This window comes from Pinus tabuliformis, chromosome Q, assembly GCF_031772625.1.
Source record: "Pinus tabuliformis cultivar Carrire ecotype Pingquan chromosome Q, CPIR1, whole genome shotgun sequence".
Taxonomy (NCBI): Eukaryota; Viridiplantae; Streptophyta; class Pinopsida; order Pinales; family Pinaceae; genus Pinus; species Pinus tabuliformis.
The window spans coordinates 1136187165-1136209760 of record NC_142296.1 but is presented as its reverse complement, the minus strand read 5'-3'; the positions used below and the strand labels follow the sequence as shown (position 1 = coordinate 1136209760).

The 22596-nt window shown below is 33.9% G+C and overlaps 1 protein-coding gene across 1 annotated transcript; it reads left to right on the top strand.

The window, feature by feature from the left end:
* Positions 1-10674: 10674 nt before the first annotated feature.
* Positions 10675-17057, top strand: LOC149223551 (plasmodesmata-located protein 6-like). Its single transcript, XM_089385871.1, has 3 exons — positions 10675-11732; positions 13860-13997; positions 16690-17057. The coding sequence occupies exons 1-3, from the start codon at positions 10994-10996 to the stop codon at positions 16692-16694; spliced, it is 882 nt and encodes a 293-aa protein (XP_089241997.1). The 5' UTR covers positions 10675-10993; the 3' UTR covers positions 16695-17057.
* The last annotated feature ends 5539 nt before the right edge of the window (positions 17058-22596 follow it).

The following is a 22596-nucleotide window of genomic DNA, read 5'->3' as shown; positions in this document are numbered from 1 at the left end:
CAAGAAAGAGGTTTTATTTAAGTGAATCCTATGGGCCAAATACCATATTTGTAAAAGAGGTATGGTAAATTAATAAAAATATAAATAAGCGAGAGGTATCGTAAACAAATAAAACATTTTTTTTATATTTACTCCATAAGTCACCTTGTATTTATGAATGGTATGGTAAATTAATAAAAATATAAATAAACGAGAGGTATGGTAAACAAATAAAACATTTTTTTATATTTACTCCATAAGTCACCTTATATTTATATTATGGGACAAATACCATGGACTAGATTGTTATTAATACCATGCAAAAAAACATTATTAACCCTAATATTAGTATTAATAAAAATAAAAATGGCACATGGTATTGACCCATGGTATTCACCAAAATGGCACATGGTATTGACCCATGGTATTCACCAAAATGGCACATGGTATTGACCCATGGTATTCACTTGGAATGTAGCCTATTTAAATGTGGGAATTAAACCAGCATAGATCCATCTTTACTCTGGATCTACTAACCCCCAAGAGGTATCAAATATCGTGATATGCAAACTAGCATAGAGTGAAAAAATATTTGATCCGATAGTAAAAATGGATGTTGTAATTTAATGTATGTTAAACATTTTAGCTTGGTTAAAATAAAAATCAACTATTAATTTTATTAATTTATATAAATTACTAATAGTAATTTTTAAGCTCCAGGTTTATGATAACCCATGGTATTGACCCATGGTATTCATGTGAGCGTAGACTATTTAAAGGGGAAATTCTATCTTAGATCCATCTTAATTCTAGGTCTACCAAGTGCTCAGAGGGATAAATAGATTTCATCCCCCTAAGAGTGGTAGATGTGGAGTTAAGATGGATATAGGTTGGCTTTTATGATAATGAAGATATTAAATAGACTTAGGAAATTATATTGTAAAAACATCTTAAGGTGAATGGTTAAAGCATAGACATTGGACAAGTATATTTGTATACTTCTATTTTAAACTGAAACAAATCCAGGGCTAAAAGGAATGGATTGATTGCACTAGTCATCCTTCTATAACTTTCCAACATATGCTGGAGTAAACAGATTGTAATTTGGGTAATTTTTCTAATTGCAAACGGGAACATACTTGTGTATTGGCAGGGTGGTTACGAGGTCCCTAGAAGTGGAGTAAACAAATTGTAATTTGGGTAATTTTTCTAATTGCAAACAGGAACATACTCGTGTATTGGCAGGGTGGTTACGAGGTCCCTAGAAGTGATAAATTTGAATTTTTCTTGGTTTTATATATAGTATTAGGTTTGTTCTCATGCTTTCTGTGAATGGCACAGGTGAATTTTATCCTACACCCACTAGGTTATCGATATGTAATTTCGGTAATTTTGATTTCAAAAGATATTTTAAAGAAACGCAATGATTTCATTTGTGTATTCAATAAACACAAGATTTTATAATTGAGTAAAATATTCGCCATGCCTGGTGAGAGATTCGCCAAAAAATTATATATACATATCATATTATTGATAAAATCGCCTTCCATTTTTCCTATATACCATGGAGATTCGACCATTTATTATACATGTAAATTTAGGGGGGGTTCTTAAAATTTTCCCTGCTAAAAAATATCTAAAAAGAACTAATTTGGAGGTCATAAAAAAATCTTGGCCAATAAATTCCTTGTCTTTCTTAAAGTTCTATTAACCAAATTTGATTTCTCATTTTTATGATACCAAGAAGATAAAAAATGAGAAACATTTCTCTTAAAATATTCTAGATGCACCCACATTAAATCAAATTTCAAGATTGAAAGTAAATAATAAGACACGGCATATTAAAATTAAATTTGAAGTGGAAGGGGGTAACCGGATTGATTGGGGACAAGGTAGATTCTGGGGGAAAACACACAGGACTAGGGTTTGAAGCAGGGTATCAGTGTTGGGCACCATGGAGGGGTGAGATGGGGGGAGTTCCACTCCCTCCTATAGTCATGTAGTCTCAAACCACTTCAAGAAGCCAATGGAAGTAGAACCTGGGAGTATAGACAGAGAAAAACAGGAAAACAGTAGATCACAGAGGTAGGCAGAAAATCAGGGGGAAGACAAAAGAGTGAAGAGCATAGGAGGAGGCAATCAAAAAACTGACCACATGAAGCTGACAGGACCATGTAAACCTAGGTCAACCATCACACCTCGAGTGGTGTTAAGTGATCCAGCACTATAGGTGCATAGGGATCACATGGTGACCTATGCTGTAATATGAAAATGTATGGGGTTATGGCCAACAGAGAAGGCTTTGCATGCTTGGATAAAGAACCATTGGAAACCTAAGGGAGAAATAAATCTACACCTTGGATCCAAGGGTTTCTTCACAATAGTGTTCACAAACTTAGAAGATAAAGACAAAGTGTTCAAAGGAGGACCATACTTCTATGTTGCTGCAAGCCTCTATATGTGGCCATGGGTGATGAATTTTGTCCCGGAACGAGATGCATTCACATCAGTATCGGTATGGATAAGACTCTACTCCCTACCTTTAGATTATTAGCTACCAGAATACTTAAAAGCCATAGGTAATAAGCTAGGTCATTTCTTAAAAATATCAGATGCCACATTGCGCAGAAAATACACCTCCTTTGCCTGAATATGCATAGAAATGGACCTTTCTAGAGCTCTGCCGAATGAAATAATTCTAGAAGTATATGATGAAGAATGGGTACAGGCGGTGGATTACGAGCATGTCCCTTTCAGATGTCGTAAATGCCATGAACATGGGCACCTCTACAGAGACTACCCTTTAAACAAAATGGAGAGCAGTATTAAAGCCACCTTAGGGAAAGATACTGAAGGTACCAAAGTGGGAGGCAGAGGGAAAGGAGGGAGAAAGAACTAGAAGAAAAGAAATGAGGAAAAGCAGCCTAGTCAGAATAGATTCAAGATATTAAAAGAATAAGATGGGAACAATGGAGTGAACTAGGTACTAGTGGACAGTCCTACAGAGAAGGAAAAGGATGACATCATGGAGGATAGACCTAAAAAAGCCAACAAAAGGAGGATCTGCCAAGCACTATGTAACTTGACAGGACCATGAGATGACCCCAAGCAAAGTGGGAACGGAGGATCATGAGCTGCAAGAAATTCTTGAGAGGGAGCATCTCAATCTAGAAAAGTTCCTGAAGCAAGGAACTGCTAAAGGGGTGGATTCGCTACCTCAAGAGGAGTATAACAGAGTACAACATCTCTTCCTATGGAGATCTCAAGCTAAGGGTTTTGGGGTCAAAAGAAACCATGACAGTCAGGAAAATGGAGGGGTAAAAATGATGGAGGTAACAGTGGGACAAGCTCCCAAGAACCCAAGTAGGAAAAGAGGAAGAAAAAGACAGAATGAGATGCTGATAGAGTGTGGAAAACTCATGATCAACTCAAGTAAGATGAAAGACCTTACTAGTTACTCATTTACAAATCTTTCTTAATGAAGCTTACAACATGGAATATTAGGGGTCTAGGAAGTAAAAGGAAACAAAGAAATCTTAGCAATAGAATGAAAGAAGAAAAACCGGATATGGTGTTTATCCAGGAAACAAAATGTTCAATAGATAAAATAAGAGAGATACATAGCAAACGAATTATTAAGTATGAATATCTAGAAGTTAAAGTAGACAACACAACAGGAGGAATTCTCACACTTTGGAACCCCTAGAAACATGGAATCTTAGATGCTGAAGCATCCAGGAACTACCTATCAATGGTTATCCAAATGTCTATGATCCACAAAAACTTGAAGACAAACTCAGGCTTCTGACCTCACTGGAGGAGCTAAGAGAGAGATATCCAGTTATCCCCTGGATTCTGGGAGGGGACTTTAATATGATCAGATCTCTCTCAGAAAAAAAAGGTGGGACCAGATCACTAGGCAGAGATTCCATAGCATTTTAGGACTTCATAAACAACATGAGGCTAGTAGATATAGAGACTAGAAATGGAACCTTCACCTAGAATAATAAGAGGGGAGGGGCTTCTCAAGTTGCCTCAAAACTAGATAGATTCATTATCTCTGAGGACCTCATCCTCACAGGCCTTGACTTTTCGGCTATAATCCTCCCTTTTGGAGGCTCAGATCACTAGCCTATTCAACTTGAAGCTTCCTTTATAGGCACTCCGAGAAATAGACCTTTCAAGTTTGAAAACATTTGGCTTATTCATCCTGAATTCATCAGTAAAATTGAAAAATGGTGGATAGAAGATATGCACATTCAAGGATTAAAATGTTACTTCTGCATCAGAGATTGAAACACATCAAACTCAGGCTTAAAGAATGGAATAAGAATGAGTTTGCCAATATCTTCGAAGCCAAAAAATTAGTTGACCAGAAACTACAGGGAATTAACCAGGTCCTCATCTCAGATGGCTTCACCGAGGAAAGTAAAATACAAGCTGACTCTCTTCAATAGGAATGGGAAGGCTTATGCAAGCAAGAGGAGATCTTCTGGAGACAGAAATTGAGGGTACAATGGATAAAAGAAGGAGAAAGAAATACAAATTTTTTTCATAAGTCTACCATGGATCATAGATCTCATAACAGGATTTCAAAACTCAAAGATACTCAAGGAAAATAGCTCAACACCCACAAAGAAATAGAATTTGCTTTGGTTCAACATTTCTAAAGAATAGCAGAGGAGCCTCTCATAGACAGATCAAAATTCATCAATGACTTCACAAAGCACATTCCTAAGCTTGTGACAAGAGAAGACAATTATAATCTCAACAGACCAGTGACTAAAGAGGAGGTCAGCGAAGTCATCAAAGAGATGAAAAATGGGAAAGCTCTAGTTCTGGATGGTTTCAATGTCGACTTCTTCAAAGCATGTTGGGAAATAGTCAAGAAAGATATCCTCGATGTGGTGGAGGACTCGAGGAAAAACAAAACTATTTTGAAGGCGCTCAATACCTCTTTCATATCTTTGATTCCAAAGCAGGAAAATGCTATGACACCAGATAGATTTAGACCCATAGCATTATGCAATGTGGTGTACAAAATTATTTCCAAAATAATTGCAAACAGGCTCAAGCCCCTTCTTCCAACTCTTGTGTCTGAGGAGCAAACTAGATATGTGGAAGGACGACAAATTCTAAATAACATCATTCAAGCTCACAAGGTGGTTCACTCACTCAAGAGCAATAAGTAGGCAGGTATGATCATTCAACTTGACCTAGAGTAGGCTTATGATAAGCTAAGTTGGGCATACATCAAGGAAGTACTAATAGCATATGGCTTTGACCATAACTAGCTAAGATGGGTAATGGCCCTTGTTACCACCTCAAGTTTTTCAATCCTCCTAAATGGCTCACCATCCAAAACCTTTAAGCCTTCGAGAGGACTCAGACAAGGAGATCCGCTCTCACCCTTCCTCTTTATTCTCATGATGGAAGGTTTAGGCAATGTGATCAAATCTGCCAAAGTAGAAGGCAAAATCCAGGGTCTTAAACTCACCTGAATGTGGATGCCTTGACTCATCAACAATTTGTGGACGACACCATGTTGCAGGGTACACCCACGGTCAAGGAAGCTATTGCCTTCAAGCAAATCCTGAACGAATTTTCTATGGCAGCGGATACAGAGGTAAGCCTTACCAAATCAAAGATTTTCTTTTTTAATACTGACATTGCTATTCAGAGAAACCTCACCAGAATTCTAGGTTTTCAAAGAGATCAGCTACCCTCCAAATATTTGGGAATACCTCTAACAGATAAACCTCTAAGCAAGGCAGTTTGGGAGCCTATTATTAATAAACTCCAGGACAAAATCCAAAAATGGACAAACATGTCTTTGAATTTAGCAGGACGGCTAGTGCTTACAAAAGTTGTCCTACAAATTGTCCCCATCTTCATGTTTTCATCCCTTCTAGCTCCTAAAGGAGTTGGGAAACACATTAGGAATATCCAAAGAGATTTTCTTTGGGGCAAAGGGGAAGAGAAAAAGAAATGGGCTTTGGTAGCTTGGAAAAGATCTGTAAACCTAAGACACATTGAGGTTTGGGACTTGATGACCCTGAAACCTTAAGCAAAGTTTTGGGGGCAAAAATATGGTGGAGATGGCTAAAGGAATTGGTTACCCCTTGGGCCAAGGTATGGAAACAGAAATATGCAAATAATTGGCAAGAAAGGGAGCATATTCGAATGTCTGGGCTCATCAAAGGCTCCCACATTTGGAACAAAGCTTGGGAGAATAGAGCCATTGTTCAGAAACACAGTTTCTGGGAAATCAGAGATAGAAACTTAGCTCAGTTTTGGGAGGACAATTGGCAACAAGAACCTAACTTGTTAAGAGAAGAATTTGTCAATATCAAGAATGATATTGACAACAAAGGTTTACTCAGGGTAAAGGACTTCTAGGATCATGATAGAAGCGATGGAAAATGGAGAATATGGAAGAACCTGGTATACAGTGATGACTCCCCTTTGAAGGCTCGGGCAGAAGCTCTTGCAGTCATCTTGCAACAGAGGATTCTGACATCAACATCTTCAAACCAACTGAGATGGGGAAAAAACAATGAAGGCAACTTTAACCTTAGAGAAGCTAAGAGAATAGCCCTAAGGCTTGACTTTCCAAACACTGATAAGGTATGGAAGGACCTATGGCAGAACCAAAACTAGATGAAAATCAAACTGTTCATGTGGTTGGTACAACATAAAAAAATTCTGACTTGGGAAAACCTTTAGAAAAGAGATGTAGCCAGTCCATCTAGATCCTAGCTATGTGAATTACAAGAAGAAACAATGGAACACCTACTCAACCTCTATCCATTCACCTCCACCTTGTGGAATTGGGTGGCTTCAATCTTCAGACAAACGAACAGGGACATTTGTAGCATCACTAGCACTTTGAGTAATTGGAGAAGAAACTTCTCTGACAATGAAATAATCAACAAAGCTTGGGCTATGGTTCCAGGCTTTCTGATCTAGAATGTCTGGAAAGAATGCAACAACAGGATCTTCAAGAATAGAATTAGTTCATCCCAGAGCATCATGGCTCAGATCATAAGACAGCTCAAAGAGACTGTAGGAACCCTTCTAAAGAAACCCCCTGAGAACCAACCTCAACACCAGGATGCGTAGATACTTCTTCATTTGGGCCTACAGGGGCTTTTCCCCCAAGGCATAAACAAGACTGTAAGTTATATAACAGCTAAAAAGGACTTCTGGCAACCTCCCCCTCTTGGTTTTATGAAATGCAATATAGATGGAGCCTCTAAAGGAAACCCTGGTATGGCTGGATATGGTGGAGTAATAAGAGATGAAAAGGGTTTCATAAAAGCCATATTTCATAGTCATTTGGGGAAGGCCACTAATAATATGGCAGAGCTCATGGCCCTTGAGCAATTCTTAGAAATCTTGATGGAATCAAATTTACATAATACCATCATTGAAGTGGATTCTGAATTGATAATTAATTCGGTCAAGAAAATATGCAATGGCTTTGCACCAGAGAAAGTGTCGAAACACTGGAGACTACAGCAATTATATCAACATATTCAATCCTACCTGCGAACCATGAGAACCCTCAGTTTTGTTCATGTGCGTCGAACAACCAACAGGTTAGCAGATATTTTGGCAAACGAAGGAGTACTCTATTCCAAAACCAATAAAAGATATGATTGGATGGGGACTCCCCAAGGACGATTGTGGGAAGATTGTCACAGACAGGTGACCTTAGACGGGGAGTACTTTCAGAGCATGAGAACTAAGCAAAGTGAAGACTGATGGAAACATAAGAGTTTCAGTCTACACGGGGAATTAGCATATGGTAAAGTGCGAGCAGGATGATAGGCACCAGACTAATGTTTGCCTTTTCTTTTCGGGTGGGAAACTGCACCCTGAATTCTATAATCCTAGGGTTTTCGGGCGGGAAACTACATACAGGTTAAGTCTAGGTTTGGACCCGAATTACATTGAATGTGGCCTCTTAATTCTTTGGGCCAATGGGTTAGTTAATGTGTGGGCATGTTGGCAGGATCGCAGGCATCCCATGAATTCCAGGCGATAACTAGCAAGAACGTTAATTTTCCAAACGGACTCGAAATCCATTTAGGTGGTGAATTTTTTTTTGCTTCAGGTTTGTAAGGGCAGTTAAGTCATGAGCTAGTTGCAAAGACCTTTTGGGATCACTTTGCATCCGGTGGATTTCAAGTAGTTAAAATTCTCGGGGGTTATCTCTTCATCCGGACCCGAAATAGATTAGAGAGATGGCACATTTTTCTTTTCGGGTCTGTTTGAATGGATAAAGGATAAGCATGATGGCAACCCGATATTGCCTCTTGACCGTTGGATCTTTGAAGGTTGATCGCATGATCTTCGGGATTTCAGGTTCTACGGAGGTTAAGAGTGGTTACTTGGCATTGTTTTGTGGGCCTTCGGCACGGTGGGCCCCATCAACTAAGGTTTTTTTGTGGCTCGGCAGTGTGAATAGAAGGTTTCTATTTCACCGGTTGTCTCGAATGTCACCTTAAAGATGGGTTGTCCCTTAGTTTTTCTGCTCACTTGGATAAGCGGTAGTGTGGGCCATAGCTCCTTTGTAGCTTGTGCTACCTTTGGTATATTATGTACTTTTTCACAAATTAATAGAAAGACCTAATCTCACTTGATAAAAAAAAATCAAATTTCAAGATATTTATTAAAATAATAACCTTGCTAACCATTTTAACTTATCAAAACCATGGCTATGTAAGAAATTTTAAAGCAAACCAATAAACTCTTTGCCTTTCTTAAAATTCTATAAACCAAATATGTTTCTAGATGTTAACTAAAATATTAAACTCATTTAATCATTAAATATATGGTTAACTTTAATAAATATAATAAATAAATAATATAAATACATTGTTAATTTTATATGTATAATAAATTATAGTTATATAGTTTTATACAATGACCGTCGTCATTGTATAAAACTATATAACTATAATTTATTATACATATACAATTAACCATGTATTTATATTATTTATTTATTATATTTATTAAAGTTAACAATATATTTAATGATTAAGTGAGTTTAATACTTCAATATATGCATTAATTTCCTTATTTTTTTCCCAAGAAAAGAAATCATCCTCTTTTTTTGCTCGAGGGCTAGCTCACACTTAAGAATTCACTAGACACAATTCCATTACAACAATAATTATCAAAGCATTATAGTTCATCATGTCATTAGAGAGGATTTGAATTTGAGTGAGGAACATGACAACCATTCTATCCAACCACTTATGATAACCTCAATTGACTATTTTAACATAAATCTAATTTTAAAACTATTCAAATAGTTAAAATTACAATTTGAATAATAAAAATAATCATTTTAACAATGTTTCACCAACTATATTCCAACAAATATAGAGCGAAGTTATTAGAAAATTCAAAAATATAATTTGAATAATGAAAATAATAATTTTAACAATTTTCCACAGATGGCAAGAGCTATTGAAGTATTACATAGCACGCATCACATTCTAAAACTTACCTGACCGCAATTGAAGTATTACATAGCACACATCACATTCTAATTCAAAAATATAATTTGAATAATGAAAATAATAATTTTAACAATTTTCTACATATGGCAAGAGCTATTGAAGTATTACATAGCAGGCATCACATTCTAAAACTTACCTAACGACAATTGAAGTATTACATAGCACACATCACATTCTAATTCAAAAATATAATTTGAATAATGAAAATGATAATTTTAACAATTTTCCACATATCGCAAGAGCTATTGAAGTATTACATAGCAGGCATCACATTCTAAAACTTACCTAAACTTACGGGACCACAATTGAAGTATTACATAGCACACATCACATTCTAAAGCTTCACAGTAAGCTTGACATCAAAAATTTTCATCGATTGAAGTATTACATAGCAAGCATCACATTCTAAAACTTACTTGACCACAATTGAAGCATTACATAGCACGCATCACATTCTAAAACTTACTTGACCTCTATTGAAGTAACACATCACATTCTAAAGCTTAATAGTTGTAATGTAGATTTCCAAAAATTCCCACCAATTGAAGTATTACATAGCAAACATCACATTCTAAAACTTACTTGATCACAATTGAAGTATTACATAGCACACATCACATTCTAAACTTACTTGACCTCTATGGAAGTATTACATAGCACACATCACATTCTAAAGCTTAACAGTTGTAACGTAGATTTCCAAAAGTCACATTCTAAAACTTAAGTCACATTCTAAAACTTACTTGACCTCTATTGAAGTATTACATAGCACATATCACATTCTAAAGCTTTACAGTGGTAACCTAGATTTCCAAAAATTTAGGAACTTGACCATGATTGAAGTATTGCATAGCACACATCACATTCTAAAACTTGCTTAATCTCTATTGAAGTATTACATAGCACACCTCCCATTCTAAAGCTTGATTGTTGTAACTCAGATAGACTACTCCCTTGATAAATCTAAATAAGTTAGGATTAATCCGATATACAAATTGTAACCCAGGATTACAAAACATCACAATAATGCATGTGGATAGACCCAAGAGGGAAAACAGGATGGGGATGTGGTGTGGGAATAGTTGCAATGAAATGGTGGACAGCGCATTGATCCATGAAGATATAGAAATGTCCGATTCCTTTTTCCTGCTGTCGTATTCGACTACTTTTTCCATGGCTAGAATCCGGAATTTGGCCCATTAATACCAAAGTTTTCTGCTCTGCCTGTGGAGTCTTTGGAAAATCCATGGGCGTCGGAGCGTCTACGGCTCTCTTGACTGCTGACCACTCAGAGGTTATTCCCGTCAATAATGCACCCTCCTGCGCATCATAAATTCAATGCCTCTGAGGGCTCTGAGGGCTCTTCTTGATTGAAGCATCAGGCTGTTTTTTCGTGTTGGCGTTTTTGAAAGCAGAGTCTGCTGCATTTGACAGTGGGAAGAAGAGGAGGGGGAGGATCCAGAGAGAATATTATTATAATGGCAATGTGCCTGCGTGTGTTTTGGCTTATAGCGCCTGTGGTATATTTGGGTCTGATTTGTGCACGGCCTGCAGATTCTCAGACCTTCGTATACGAGGGATGTTCGCAGGAGCAGTACAGCTCCGGCAGTAACTACGAGAATAATCTGAATTCGCTTCTCGGGACTCTTCTCAGGCAAGCCTCCAGCACAGATTACTACAATGCCACCGCGGGTTCCGGGGGCGACGCGGTCTACGGGCTGTATGACTGCAGGGGCGACCTGGGTAGCGACGATTGCGCGAATTGTATCAAGAACGCCATGTCGCAGCTTTCTACGGTCTGCCTTCAAACCCGCGGGGCTCGAATTCAGCTCGATGGCTGCTTCATGCACTATGACAGAATCAATTTCTTCGGCCAGGCGGATACTAGCTTTATCTACAAGACCTGCAGCAGCACTATGGGCTCCGACACCAATTTCTACACCCATCTCAGTACGGTGCTCAGTAGTTTGATGACGGCGAGCGCCTCCGGCGACAATAACGGGTTTCGGGTTACGACGGCCGGGGACTCATCGACGGGGTTCGTTCATGGGCTTGCGCAGTGTGAGGGCGATCTGTCAGTGTCTGACTGCAACAACTGCATGAATGCGGCCGTGCAGAGGCTCAAGGACGCGTGTGGGAATGCTGTGTCTGGCCAGGTTTATCTCAGCAAATGCTATGTGCGGTATGCGCAGGACATGTTTTACCGCGACTCTTCTGGTCAATCCACGCTCTCTAACTCTTGATTAAAGTTTGTGATTGGGTTCATTTTCCTTTTCTTCTTTAAATGGGTAGAAATAAAATTTTTCCAAGATTTTAAAAACTAAATTTTTTCTAAGATTTTAAAAAATATGGCGTTGTTTGATGAGGTGATAATTTGGTTTGGATGACTAATTTTTTTTTAAATTTCTCAATAAATTTTTCAAGAAATCCGATTATAGAAGTGTTTCAATAGTAGAAATGGATTAGGAACCATTAAGAAGTTTTACGGCATCCAAAATTCTGAAGCTTGACTTTTGTAATTCAGATTTCTAAAAATTTCTAGTGAGTTTTGCAAAAATCATATCAGAAGTTCCATTGTTTGAGGCCTCTTTAGACTATTCTCAAAAATGTTATTCAATAGTTTTCCGAAATTATTCAATATGTTGTTTTAGGTACAAATCCTCCACAGAAAAACTTTGTGTGGATCTTGGTTCAAATCCTCAAAAATTGTGTGGTTCTTGGTGCAAATCTCTCATAAAAGCTTTATGAAAAAATGTTTATGGATTTGTAAATGAATCCAGTAACAGTAGAAATTGATCCCATTTCATAGTCTCTTGTGGTTCTTGGTTCAAATCCTGAAAAATTGTTATTCAATAGTCTTTCTGAAGAGTTTGTTATTCAATGTGTTGTTTTAGATTCAAATCTTCCCAGGAAAAAAAAAACTGTGTGTGGTTCTTGATTCAAATCCTCAAAAATTGCGTGTGGTTTTAGTTCAAATCCTCAAAAATTGTATGTGGTTCTTGGTTAAATCTCCTGTAAAAACTTTATGAAAAAATGCTTATGAATTTGTAAATGAATCCAGTAACAGTAGAAATTGATCATATTTCATAGTCTCACGTGGATATATATATAATTTATATATATATATATAATGAAAATGAATTTAAGTAAGGTATAATTAAAATTTATAATAAATTTAAGTATTTTATAAGTTTAGTGGTTAATGGATTTAATTTTCATGTAATGTCATGGATTTAATTTTTAAATGGGATAGTGTAGGTATACTTTTCTAAATTGTTATAATTAAATTATAACAATTAAAAGTAATATTAAATTGCTATTATCATTTAATAATGGTTGTAATTAAATTACTATTCAGAAGTAATTTTTTTATTATTCAAATAAACCATAAAATCTCAAACAGAAAAATTGATATTATTATTTTATTTTATATTATAATATTTTGTGATAGCGGGATTATAATATGCATCACAACTACCCGTACAGCAACATAGAAATTAAATAAATTATTAAAAAATACAAAATTTTGGAAGAACTGTAAATACAAAAAGCCAAAGAATAAATATCACTCTATATTTGGAAATTTTATAATTTTGTTTGGATCCGGATGTCTCTGGCTGTACCACAGAGCCCGGAATATGGATAATGGTGTTAAAGGGGTAGTATATCTTTTTCTTGGTTGATATTTTTGCACTTTGGCTAAAATTTAATAATAATTTTATTTATTGAAATTGTAGTTTTGTTTTTTAATATAAATAATTTTATTTATTGAAATTGTAGTTTTGCTTTTTAATATAAAAATGAATTTAGTATTTTTTAAAACTTGAATTATTTGTATGGTGTCAACCAATCAAAAAAAAGTTTTTTAATTTAAATTGAAAAAATAATAATATTAATATAGATCTCTTTTAAATATTAGAGATTTAATTTTTTAGGTATAAATTTTTTCAGATTTATATTATTTAATTGTTTTGTATAATTATTTAAATTTTTATTTTAATTGAAATGAGCAAAATAATAATTTGAATGTTGGATAGAGATCTACACATCATACTTGACCGTAGAATAAATGGGACCTATAATGCGATTTTTTGGAGATTCCGGTGACGGAATACAGAAGAAATTGAGGTTAAATCTTGATTTGTTGCAGTTAAAATGGTGCATATTTGGATTCTCGAAAATTTTCATTGTGCAGAAACTAACCTTGCGATTATAAATTCCTGCCGGATTTCGACAGTTTCATTTATAGACTATTTCGAATTACACATTTACATGTGGATTCCGATTTCATTTGCTCCTCATTATTATTTGCAGTGTAATTCTATTGGTTGTCTCTTCTTGCAGGTAACGATCATTCGAGCAGTGATAATGGCGACGATGCTGGAAAAACAGTGGCAATTATCATTGGGCTTCTTGCTGGAGTTGCACTCATTGTTGTTTTCCTCTCCTTTCTGAGACAGGTTTTCAAGCAGGACCATAAAGGTAATTACAGCACCTGTAAAACCCTAATAAATATATTAGATCCTAGTTGTTCTCCTCTCCTTTTTAAGACAGGTTTTCAGGAACAGCCAGAAAGGTGATTGCAGCACCTGTAAACCTCTATTCAATGTGTTAAAACCTTCCATGCACACAGTCCTGTAACGGGACTAATCATTCCTGGATTGTGCAACATCGATGGTTTTAATACATTACTGCTACAATTTATTCAACCTACTGTCCATAGATCTTGCTGCAACAACTGGTACATAATATCGTTGTGAAAGCCTGATTTGTTTGAACAAATTTCATATGATACATCCTCATAAACTCTACTTCCACTTGCATATGTATTTACAGTTTCTACATTTATATTTTAGCAAAAGCTGAGAGGTTATGTGGGTGGGGCACTTGGTTTTTCAGCTTCATTGTAGAAGTTATTCCAAGATGTTTCTTGGAATTGAATTCTAGGGAATGGAGTTATGTGGGTGGGGCACTTGGTTTTTTAGCTTTATTATAATAGTTAGTTTATTTGGAATCGAACTCTGGTGAATGGAGATATGTAGGTGGGGCATTTAGTTTTTCAGCTTTATTATAATAGTTATTTAAAGATTTTTTTGGAATTGAATTCCAGTAAAATGGAAATATAAAGTGTGTTTTCAAATACTTGAATTATCAATTTGACTTTGGACTACTTATATAGGATATGAGGTGGGTTTTCATTTAATTGTGTATACGTAGATCACAAAACTATTAATTTTTTTTTTTTTTACTGCAACCATACATTCTACCACTACCTCAAAATATCTATGATTTCAAAACTAAACTCTTACAACAATTTATCCTGAAAAACTTATAACTTTTTAGTATTAGAAAAATTTAATAATCAAATCTTTATATGGAAAAAACCCCTTCCAATCTACAAAAAGATCATATACAAATTTAAAAGCTAAATTAATTATAAATTTAACATTAAATTATTATAATAATTAAAAAACCAAAATACTTTAGTTAATACACTATTACTCATTTTAAGTATTTTAAGATGGTCTTCTATACTTATAATTAGTATTCTTATCAAAATTACTTCATTAAATTATTATAATAATAAATTAATAATTAAAAAACTGAAATACTTTAGTTAATAGACTATTACTCATTTTAAGTATTTTAAGATTGTCTTCTATACTTATAATTAGTATTCTTATCAAAATTATGAAGTATTGAAATATCATTATTAGTATTCTTATCAAAATTATGAAGTATTGAAATATCATTATTAGACTAAAATCATATAATTATGTAACTTTAGGTCTATTTTGGTGTTAGATTTGTTTGGCAACAAAGTACATTTTTCTATATATATATATATATATAAACAAAATTAAATTAAGTTTAATTACCAAATTAATATTCAAAATTTTGTATTTTTATTTTTCATTTATCATATTTAATGATTTGATTTTCTTAAATTATTGTATGGTGAAATATGAATAACATAAATTTATATTAATATAAATTTACCAAATAATAATATAATTTTAATTTTTTTAATTCTTTAAAATGTAATTAAAAAGTAAATTAAAATTAATTAAAATTTAAAATTTTTGTTATTGAGGATTTTTGGAATCTTGTGTGTATTGTTTGAAGAGTCCAACGTTTTGAGTGAATACTTTACCTGTCAATGAAGTTTTTTGCTTTTGAAGATGGGTAAGTGTTCACCGGAAAGGTTGAGCTCTTCAAACAATACACACAAGTTTCCAAAAATTCTCAACAACATTACATTACTGATTGAGAAAACATAGATACTATTATTTTATATTTATATTTATATAAATATTTAAAAATATAATTTTAGTTATTATTAAAAAATTAAAATAAATATATTTGTATTAATTCATTTTTAATTTAATAATTGTTATTTTTAATAATTTAACAACTAGATTATGATGAATTTAAAATAACACTATAATGATTATTGATTTGAAACTTCATGAACATCTTACCAACCTAATCCTTAGAAAACTTCAAGCATGTCTTTGACTTATTTACATTTTTTATTATTGTGATATTTTTTAATTTTTTCATTCTGATTAACATAACATCACATCTACTTTTCTTATCAAATATACCCCACCAAGGTTGGAATTTCAAAACAGAATCACTCCATAACAGGTAATTTGCCCATCAAATTCAATGTGCATCTATTCAATCAGACCTTTCTTATTTACCCGTCAAATTCCATCCCTGTACCCCTATACTTCCCTTATGAAATCATTCATTTACCAACTTGCCAACTTCTACTTTCTCTTTTAGTATGCAACATATTCAATCAAACCTTCGCTATTTGCCCTTCAAATTCTATCCCTCTACCCCACTATGCTTCCCTATTTGCCCTTCAAATTCTATCCCTCTACCCCACTATGCTTCCCTCATGAAGTCATTCATTTACCAGCTTGCCCAGTTCTACTTTCTCTTTCAGTTTGCAACATATTCAATGCTGGAACGACCATTAGCCATCGTTAAGCCCCACAGACATCGACATCTTACAGGAAATATGCCGACAATTGACTTGCAAGAAACAGAGCCCATAAGTCCAGACATCGACATTTTACAGCAAATAAGCTGACATTAGTTTCAGATACCGACATTTGCTGCAAATTCTAAATTTTTCAATTTTTTTTTTGTGGGGTTGCAGGATGACGGCGCTGATCGGCCGCCTGTATCGCATCGAATCTGAAGGCCAACAAAAGGAGGAAGGTGCAGAGCATGATCCCATTGAAATTTCTAGCCGGTTGTTGAGAATTATTATTATTCTGGTTGTTGAGAATTATTGTGCATACTGAGTGGATGTAATTGACCCACCAACTTAAATTAAATTAATGGGCCACTTGCTCCGCATGGTCCACCCGTTGTACGCCTTAGCAATCATCACTCAATTTTTATTTCTCCGTTCTGCGATAAATTCAACATATCTTCACGTAATGTCGCATTCTGAGTTGTTAAAATAAAATTCAAAGCAAATCGCGTGAAGCATCCCGTGCGCCTTTGCCGGTATTGAATTGACACAGAGATCGAAACGCTTAATTGCATTACATAGGATCCTCTCTATACACAGATAAAGTTGAGGAAAAAAAAAAAAGGCATAGACGCAAAATACCCATAAAGTAATGGATTACATAGGATTCTCTGTAAGCAGAGATAAAGTCAAGAAAAAAAGGAAAAAAAACATAAACGCAAAGTACCATATAAAGTAATTGGTTACAAAATAAAGTTAAAGTCACGCATGTGGAGGTTCCATCGTATTAATACGACTTTGACTGTAAATCAATTATATCTGTCTCTGCAACTTCGTCTTCTACATCGTGATGTTGATGGACTACTATTATCAATTATGAAGAAATTTCAGTGTCCCTTCTATGCAAGGGGGGGTGGATTTTTGGTGATGGCCAAATCCTTTGCCACAAATTGATTTGTTACAAAAATGTCAGAATCATCATTTTTTTTATTAAAATTGTTAAAATATGTAGCAAATTATAAAAATGTTTAATATTTTTACAGGTTTTTTATTTTATGATATTGATGGTATATTATTGTTTTTTTTTTTTTAAGTTTGGTAGAGCTATATTTTCTTATCATATTTATTATATCACTCCGATTTTAACAACGTATTAAACTAGTGACTCTATATTACAGAAATTTTCACAAAATACTCTATTTATCCAAGACCATGTGGATAATTACCTATTATTGTTAATTAAAAAGAAATACTTTCAAAATATCTTCTATATGGAAAGGAATTAAATTTGACTAGCAATTAAAAATGAAAGGAATGAAATTTGACTAGTAATTAAGAATGGAATTTGAATGAAATTTGACTAGTAATTAAGAATGGAATTTGATTAGCAATTTTTTTTTATTACTAAATAATTTATTACCAAAATCAGAATTCTCAATATTTTCTAATAAAACTATTAAAACAAGCACTAGGTTCTAAAAAATATCAATTTCAACATATTATTAAAACCAGCACTGGTTATAAAAAATGTCAATTTCAACGTATTTAGATCTGAAATCCAACCTTGCTGGCATGCTTTTCGATCCTCACAATCAGCGTGAAATTGCAATCATGAAAACAAAAACATTTTAATCAAATATATTAATATATATTTTGTTTCTATATGTATTAATAGTTTGATGGTTTGAGACACATTTTAACTCAATATATCGAATATATAATTTTAGATTTGTTACTAGTTTTTAATTTAAGACTTTACGTTATTTTGAAGTGACAAACATTTTACATAAAATTTCCGTTTTTAATATGTTGAATGAAATTTGTGAGGTTGATAAAAGTGGTTTTTTAATGTTTAAAATGTAAAAATAAAATAATGAAATATATTAACTAATTTTTAATAAAATATAATAAATTAAATCAATAATTTTTTTAATTAATTTGTTGTATATATATATATATATATATATATTTATTTATTTATTTTAAATTATAGTTTGATTGGGACTAATGGTTAAGAGCATGTGTTTTCTCTTAAGAGGTTATAAGTTCAAAACCAAAAAGGGTAGAGTATGTGTGCTTTTATAGACTTAGTAGTCAAATTAGTGAGCAGTAGAGGTGGGTCCCTTGCCCCACAAACAAGGGGGTCTTATACACCAATTTGGTGTCTGGCAGGTCCCTTGTCTCACAAACAAGGGGGTCAAGGGTGTCTCACACACCAATTTGTGTCTCGCTTGGCCCCCTGCCCCACAAACAAGGGGTCTCATACATCAATTTGGTGTCCTTAAAATTAGATAATGATAATAATAATAATAATATCTGTGGTGTGGCGGCTAGTTCGTTCGGTGAAACCCACGGGGTCAAATCACATTGAGTATATTATCCTGCTATGGTGTGTAGCTCAAGGAGTAGACTCCCCTTATCCGTGAGTCTTGGCTCTTGCCAAAATCAATCATAAGAAGAATTGATCTGGGTCTTCCTTAGATTAGGTCTAGCAGTTACCCATTCACCCTGTACCTAAAAAAAAAAATAGTTCGTTCGGTGAAACCCACGGGGTCAAATCACATTGAGTATATTATCTTGCTATGGTGTGCGGCTCAAGGAGTAGGCTCCCCTTATCCGTGAGTCTTGGCTCTTGCCAAAATCAATCATAAGAAGAATTGATCTGGGTCTTCCTTAGATTAGGTCTAGCAGTTACCCATTCACCCTGTACCTAAAAAAAAAAAAGTCTTTTGCCTCACAAACAAAAAATTCCTATATACTAATTACCTCACAAACAAAAAAATCTTCTACATCAATTTAATATCTAACTTAACTATAATTTTAAAATTAAATTATGATAATAATAATAATATAAAATAACACTCACATTATATATTTTTAAAATTATATATTATCATCCCATCCAATTCATTGTATAATACAATTATAATCCTTTTTACAAAATTCATACCATTTATTTTTGCACACAAAAAAGTAGACATAAGTTTCTTTCATCAAAAGCACGTCACCCACAAAAAAGCAAGAGTATGAATCCATGGACCATTCCTTCTTAGATCCGCAAAAAGTAAAAGGTTGAATGGGAAGTATGAGTTCTTTGTTTAATCCACACAAAGCAAAAGATGAGATTAAAAGAAAAATATATATATATATATATATATATATATAAAAAGAATGATGAAAAGTTTGTATCAATGTTTATTTAATTTTGGGAAATTATCTATATATGAATTAGATGAAAAGTTTGTATCAATGTTTATTTAATTTTGGGAAATTATCTATATATGAATTAGATGAAAAGTGTTTCTATTAATTTTTTAATAAAATGTGATTGTATTATTTAAAATTATATATTATTAATAAGGAAATTTTAAAAGTAAGTTTTTAATATAATAATAATAAATAATTAATGTATATTTTGATTGTAAATTAATTTATATATGATATTATAATTTTTTTTTAATTTTTATCTTTTGTGATTTTTAAAGTTTAAAAAGTGAAATTTTATAGTGGATTAATGTTTTTATAGGGAACAAAGTCATCATATTCATGGATTGTCTTACTTTAACTTGATTATAAATGAAAGAATAGTGTAATCTTTTGTATAACACAAGTGTATCGCATAATTTTATGTAGACAAACTTAAGCAAAGAATTAGAAATTAAGGTCACCAAAATGGAGCTACGAAGACATGGGGCTTACCTCCTCAATTCACATATAGTCGGGGAAATGAAAGGGGCATGTTAACTTCATGGTATTTCTTATGGATGACTTGGAGGTTATACTTGGGAAAGAATTCATTAGGAGGACTAAGTCAGTGCTCATGCCATGGATGAATGGATAGATTGGTCATACTTGGTGAGCAACAAGTTTGGGTTTTGTACACAATTGCAAGGAAGGCTAGCGGAAAGGTGTAGACTTTATTTGCTTGACCATGAAGAGAGTAGCAAGATGGACAAGATCATAGATTTATGTAGCAACGATCAAGGAAGTTGAGGAGGATGGAGTGGGGATGTTATATTTTTTAATCTATAATATCATAGAAGCTCTAATACTATGTAAGATTTTAAGCACAATCACAAGATCTAATTGTGACAAAAAATTACACTAGCAATTGCAAGAAAAAAAATAGGAAAGAATAAAACACCACTCTTTACACTAAGAGATTCAAAGACCAGTTCAAATATACTTGTATTACATTACTTCACTTGAGTGCAGATAAATGACACTCTCTTGTGAGAGGAAAAATGCACAAGGTTAGCATTCCTTACTGCATGTAAGTAAAAATTAAAATCCCCCTTAGTTTTAGTTAGCTAGCCCAAAATTGGATTTTTGTGGTTTAAAATTGATTTCAAGTCAATAACAGATTTGACTATGGATAGGATGAGCCAAATAAGTGAGAATTAATGTAATCATAACAAAACAAGTGAAGTTTGCTTTCACTCCTAATGTACAAATTGTAAGAAATTTGTTACTACTAATGAAATCGAACTGAAATCAAGAGACACAAACTTTTTCTACTATTCTACGGAAAACAAAGCATGTGACAGAAACACATACATAACATGCAACCATCAAAACACAAGGAACACGATGATTTTACAGGGGAACCGAACTGGGAGAAACCCCTCCTCTGTTTGTATTATATTAAATAAGAAAAAAAATTAACCAATTACAATGACTGCTTCGCACATGAAGCACACCTTGCATTGTAATTTTGATCTCCTCCTCCTAAGATTGCTCTACAAAAGATTTAGCCAAATATTGAGCTCTGGCTTCTCCCATTTCCTTGTGCAATTCCTGAGGAAAATTGGCTCCTAAAGAATAAGAGAAGTCCATATTTGATTGTGCAATTCCCAAGAGAAGAGTCTCACCTGCTACATACAAAATTGTATACACTCTCTAATATACTATAATAATTACATCGATTCATTTATCCTCCACTCAACTAGGTAATTCAAATTCCATGCATGACTGGATCTATTTTTAGTAAATTGATCAATTAACTAAGAGATCAATGAGTTAACAATTGTTATAACTACACAATTGAACTCATATTGACTCTATTAATGATTAGAGCTAATATAACTAAGTTTAACTAACAATAACTCCACTACATTGCTAAATTTTAGCAATCAATCCATGCACAACTCTACTTCTAGACTACAACTTGAATTTACTTATTTAACTAGGAGATAAAGCCATGTCATTCTAGCTAACTACAATCCAAGTCATCACACTGATGTGGAAAATCAAATTTCTCCTTTTGACTAAGGCACAAGACAAATGAAGCCTTTTCTTGCTACAATTCCAATACTCCCTCTTAGCAAGAAAAGGGTTCTACACAATCCCAATCCTAATCCTGTAGGAATGTACTATAATACAACTCCCTCTCACTATTATTGTTACTGCAACAATTGCAACTACAAAGCATCCAAAATATTGAATCAAATGTGTCTTTGAGATGCAACTGTCTCATGAGTCTTTGACTGTTACTAGCTTGCAACAATTGCTCAAGATCTGTCTGCATCAACTCACATTGATCCTTATTCTATTGAATACTATGGGCTCTTGTAGAAGGGGTAATTATCCATGAGAAGAGTATACTGCAACTACGACTGCTCTCCTATGGATCCTTCCCAAATATTTGCAACTCTAGGACTAAGGATCTTCATCGCCCCACCTCACTCCTAGAGGTATAGTTGTATGCATGGTGAAATCTACCTCTAGCTTGTAGATATTTTTAACTTGAACACCTATTTGTTTTACTTTTCCAGTAGTAACATGCTTCAAATAATATTTCCCCTTACTGAAAAACACATCATATCCACAATCTTCAAGTACAACTGAAAAAACTAGATTCTTCTTCAGACTAGACACATACATTACATCCTTTAGGTGAAGATGGGAGACGAGCTCCCTCTTAAAGGTGATAGTGCCAATCCCTTTGGTACTATACCTTCCATCATCTCCAAGCTTTATGTGTAATTGTAATTTCTCCTCTGGGTTGCTGAAGAACTCCTTACTTCTTGTCATAGGATATGAGGCACCAAAATCTAGGTACCACTCACTCCCTCTCATTGTTCTTTC

Coding starts and splice junctions, on each gene's coding strand:
- LOC149223551 (XM_089385871.1), top strand. CDS start 10,994: ATGGCAATGTGCCTGCGTGTGTTTTGGCTTATAGCGCCTGTGGTATAT. Junction 11,733..13,859: donor GTTTTACCGCGACTCTTCTG/GTCAATCCACGC, acceptor CTCTTCTTGCAG/GTAACGATCATTCGAGCAGT.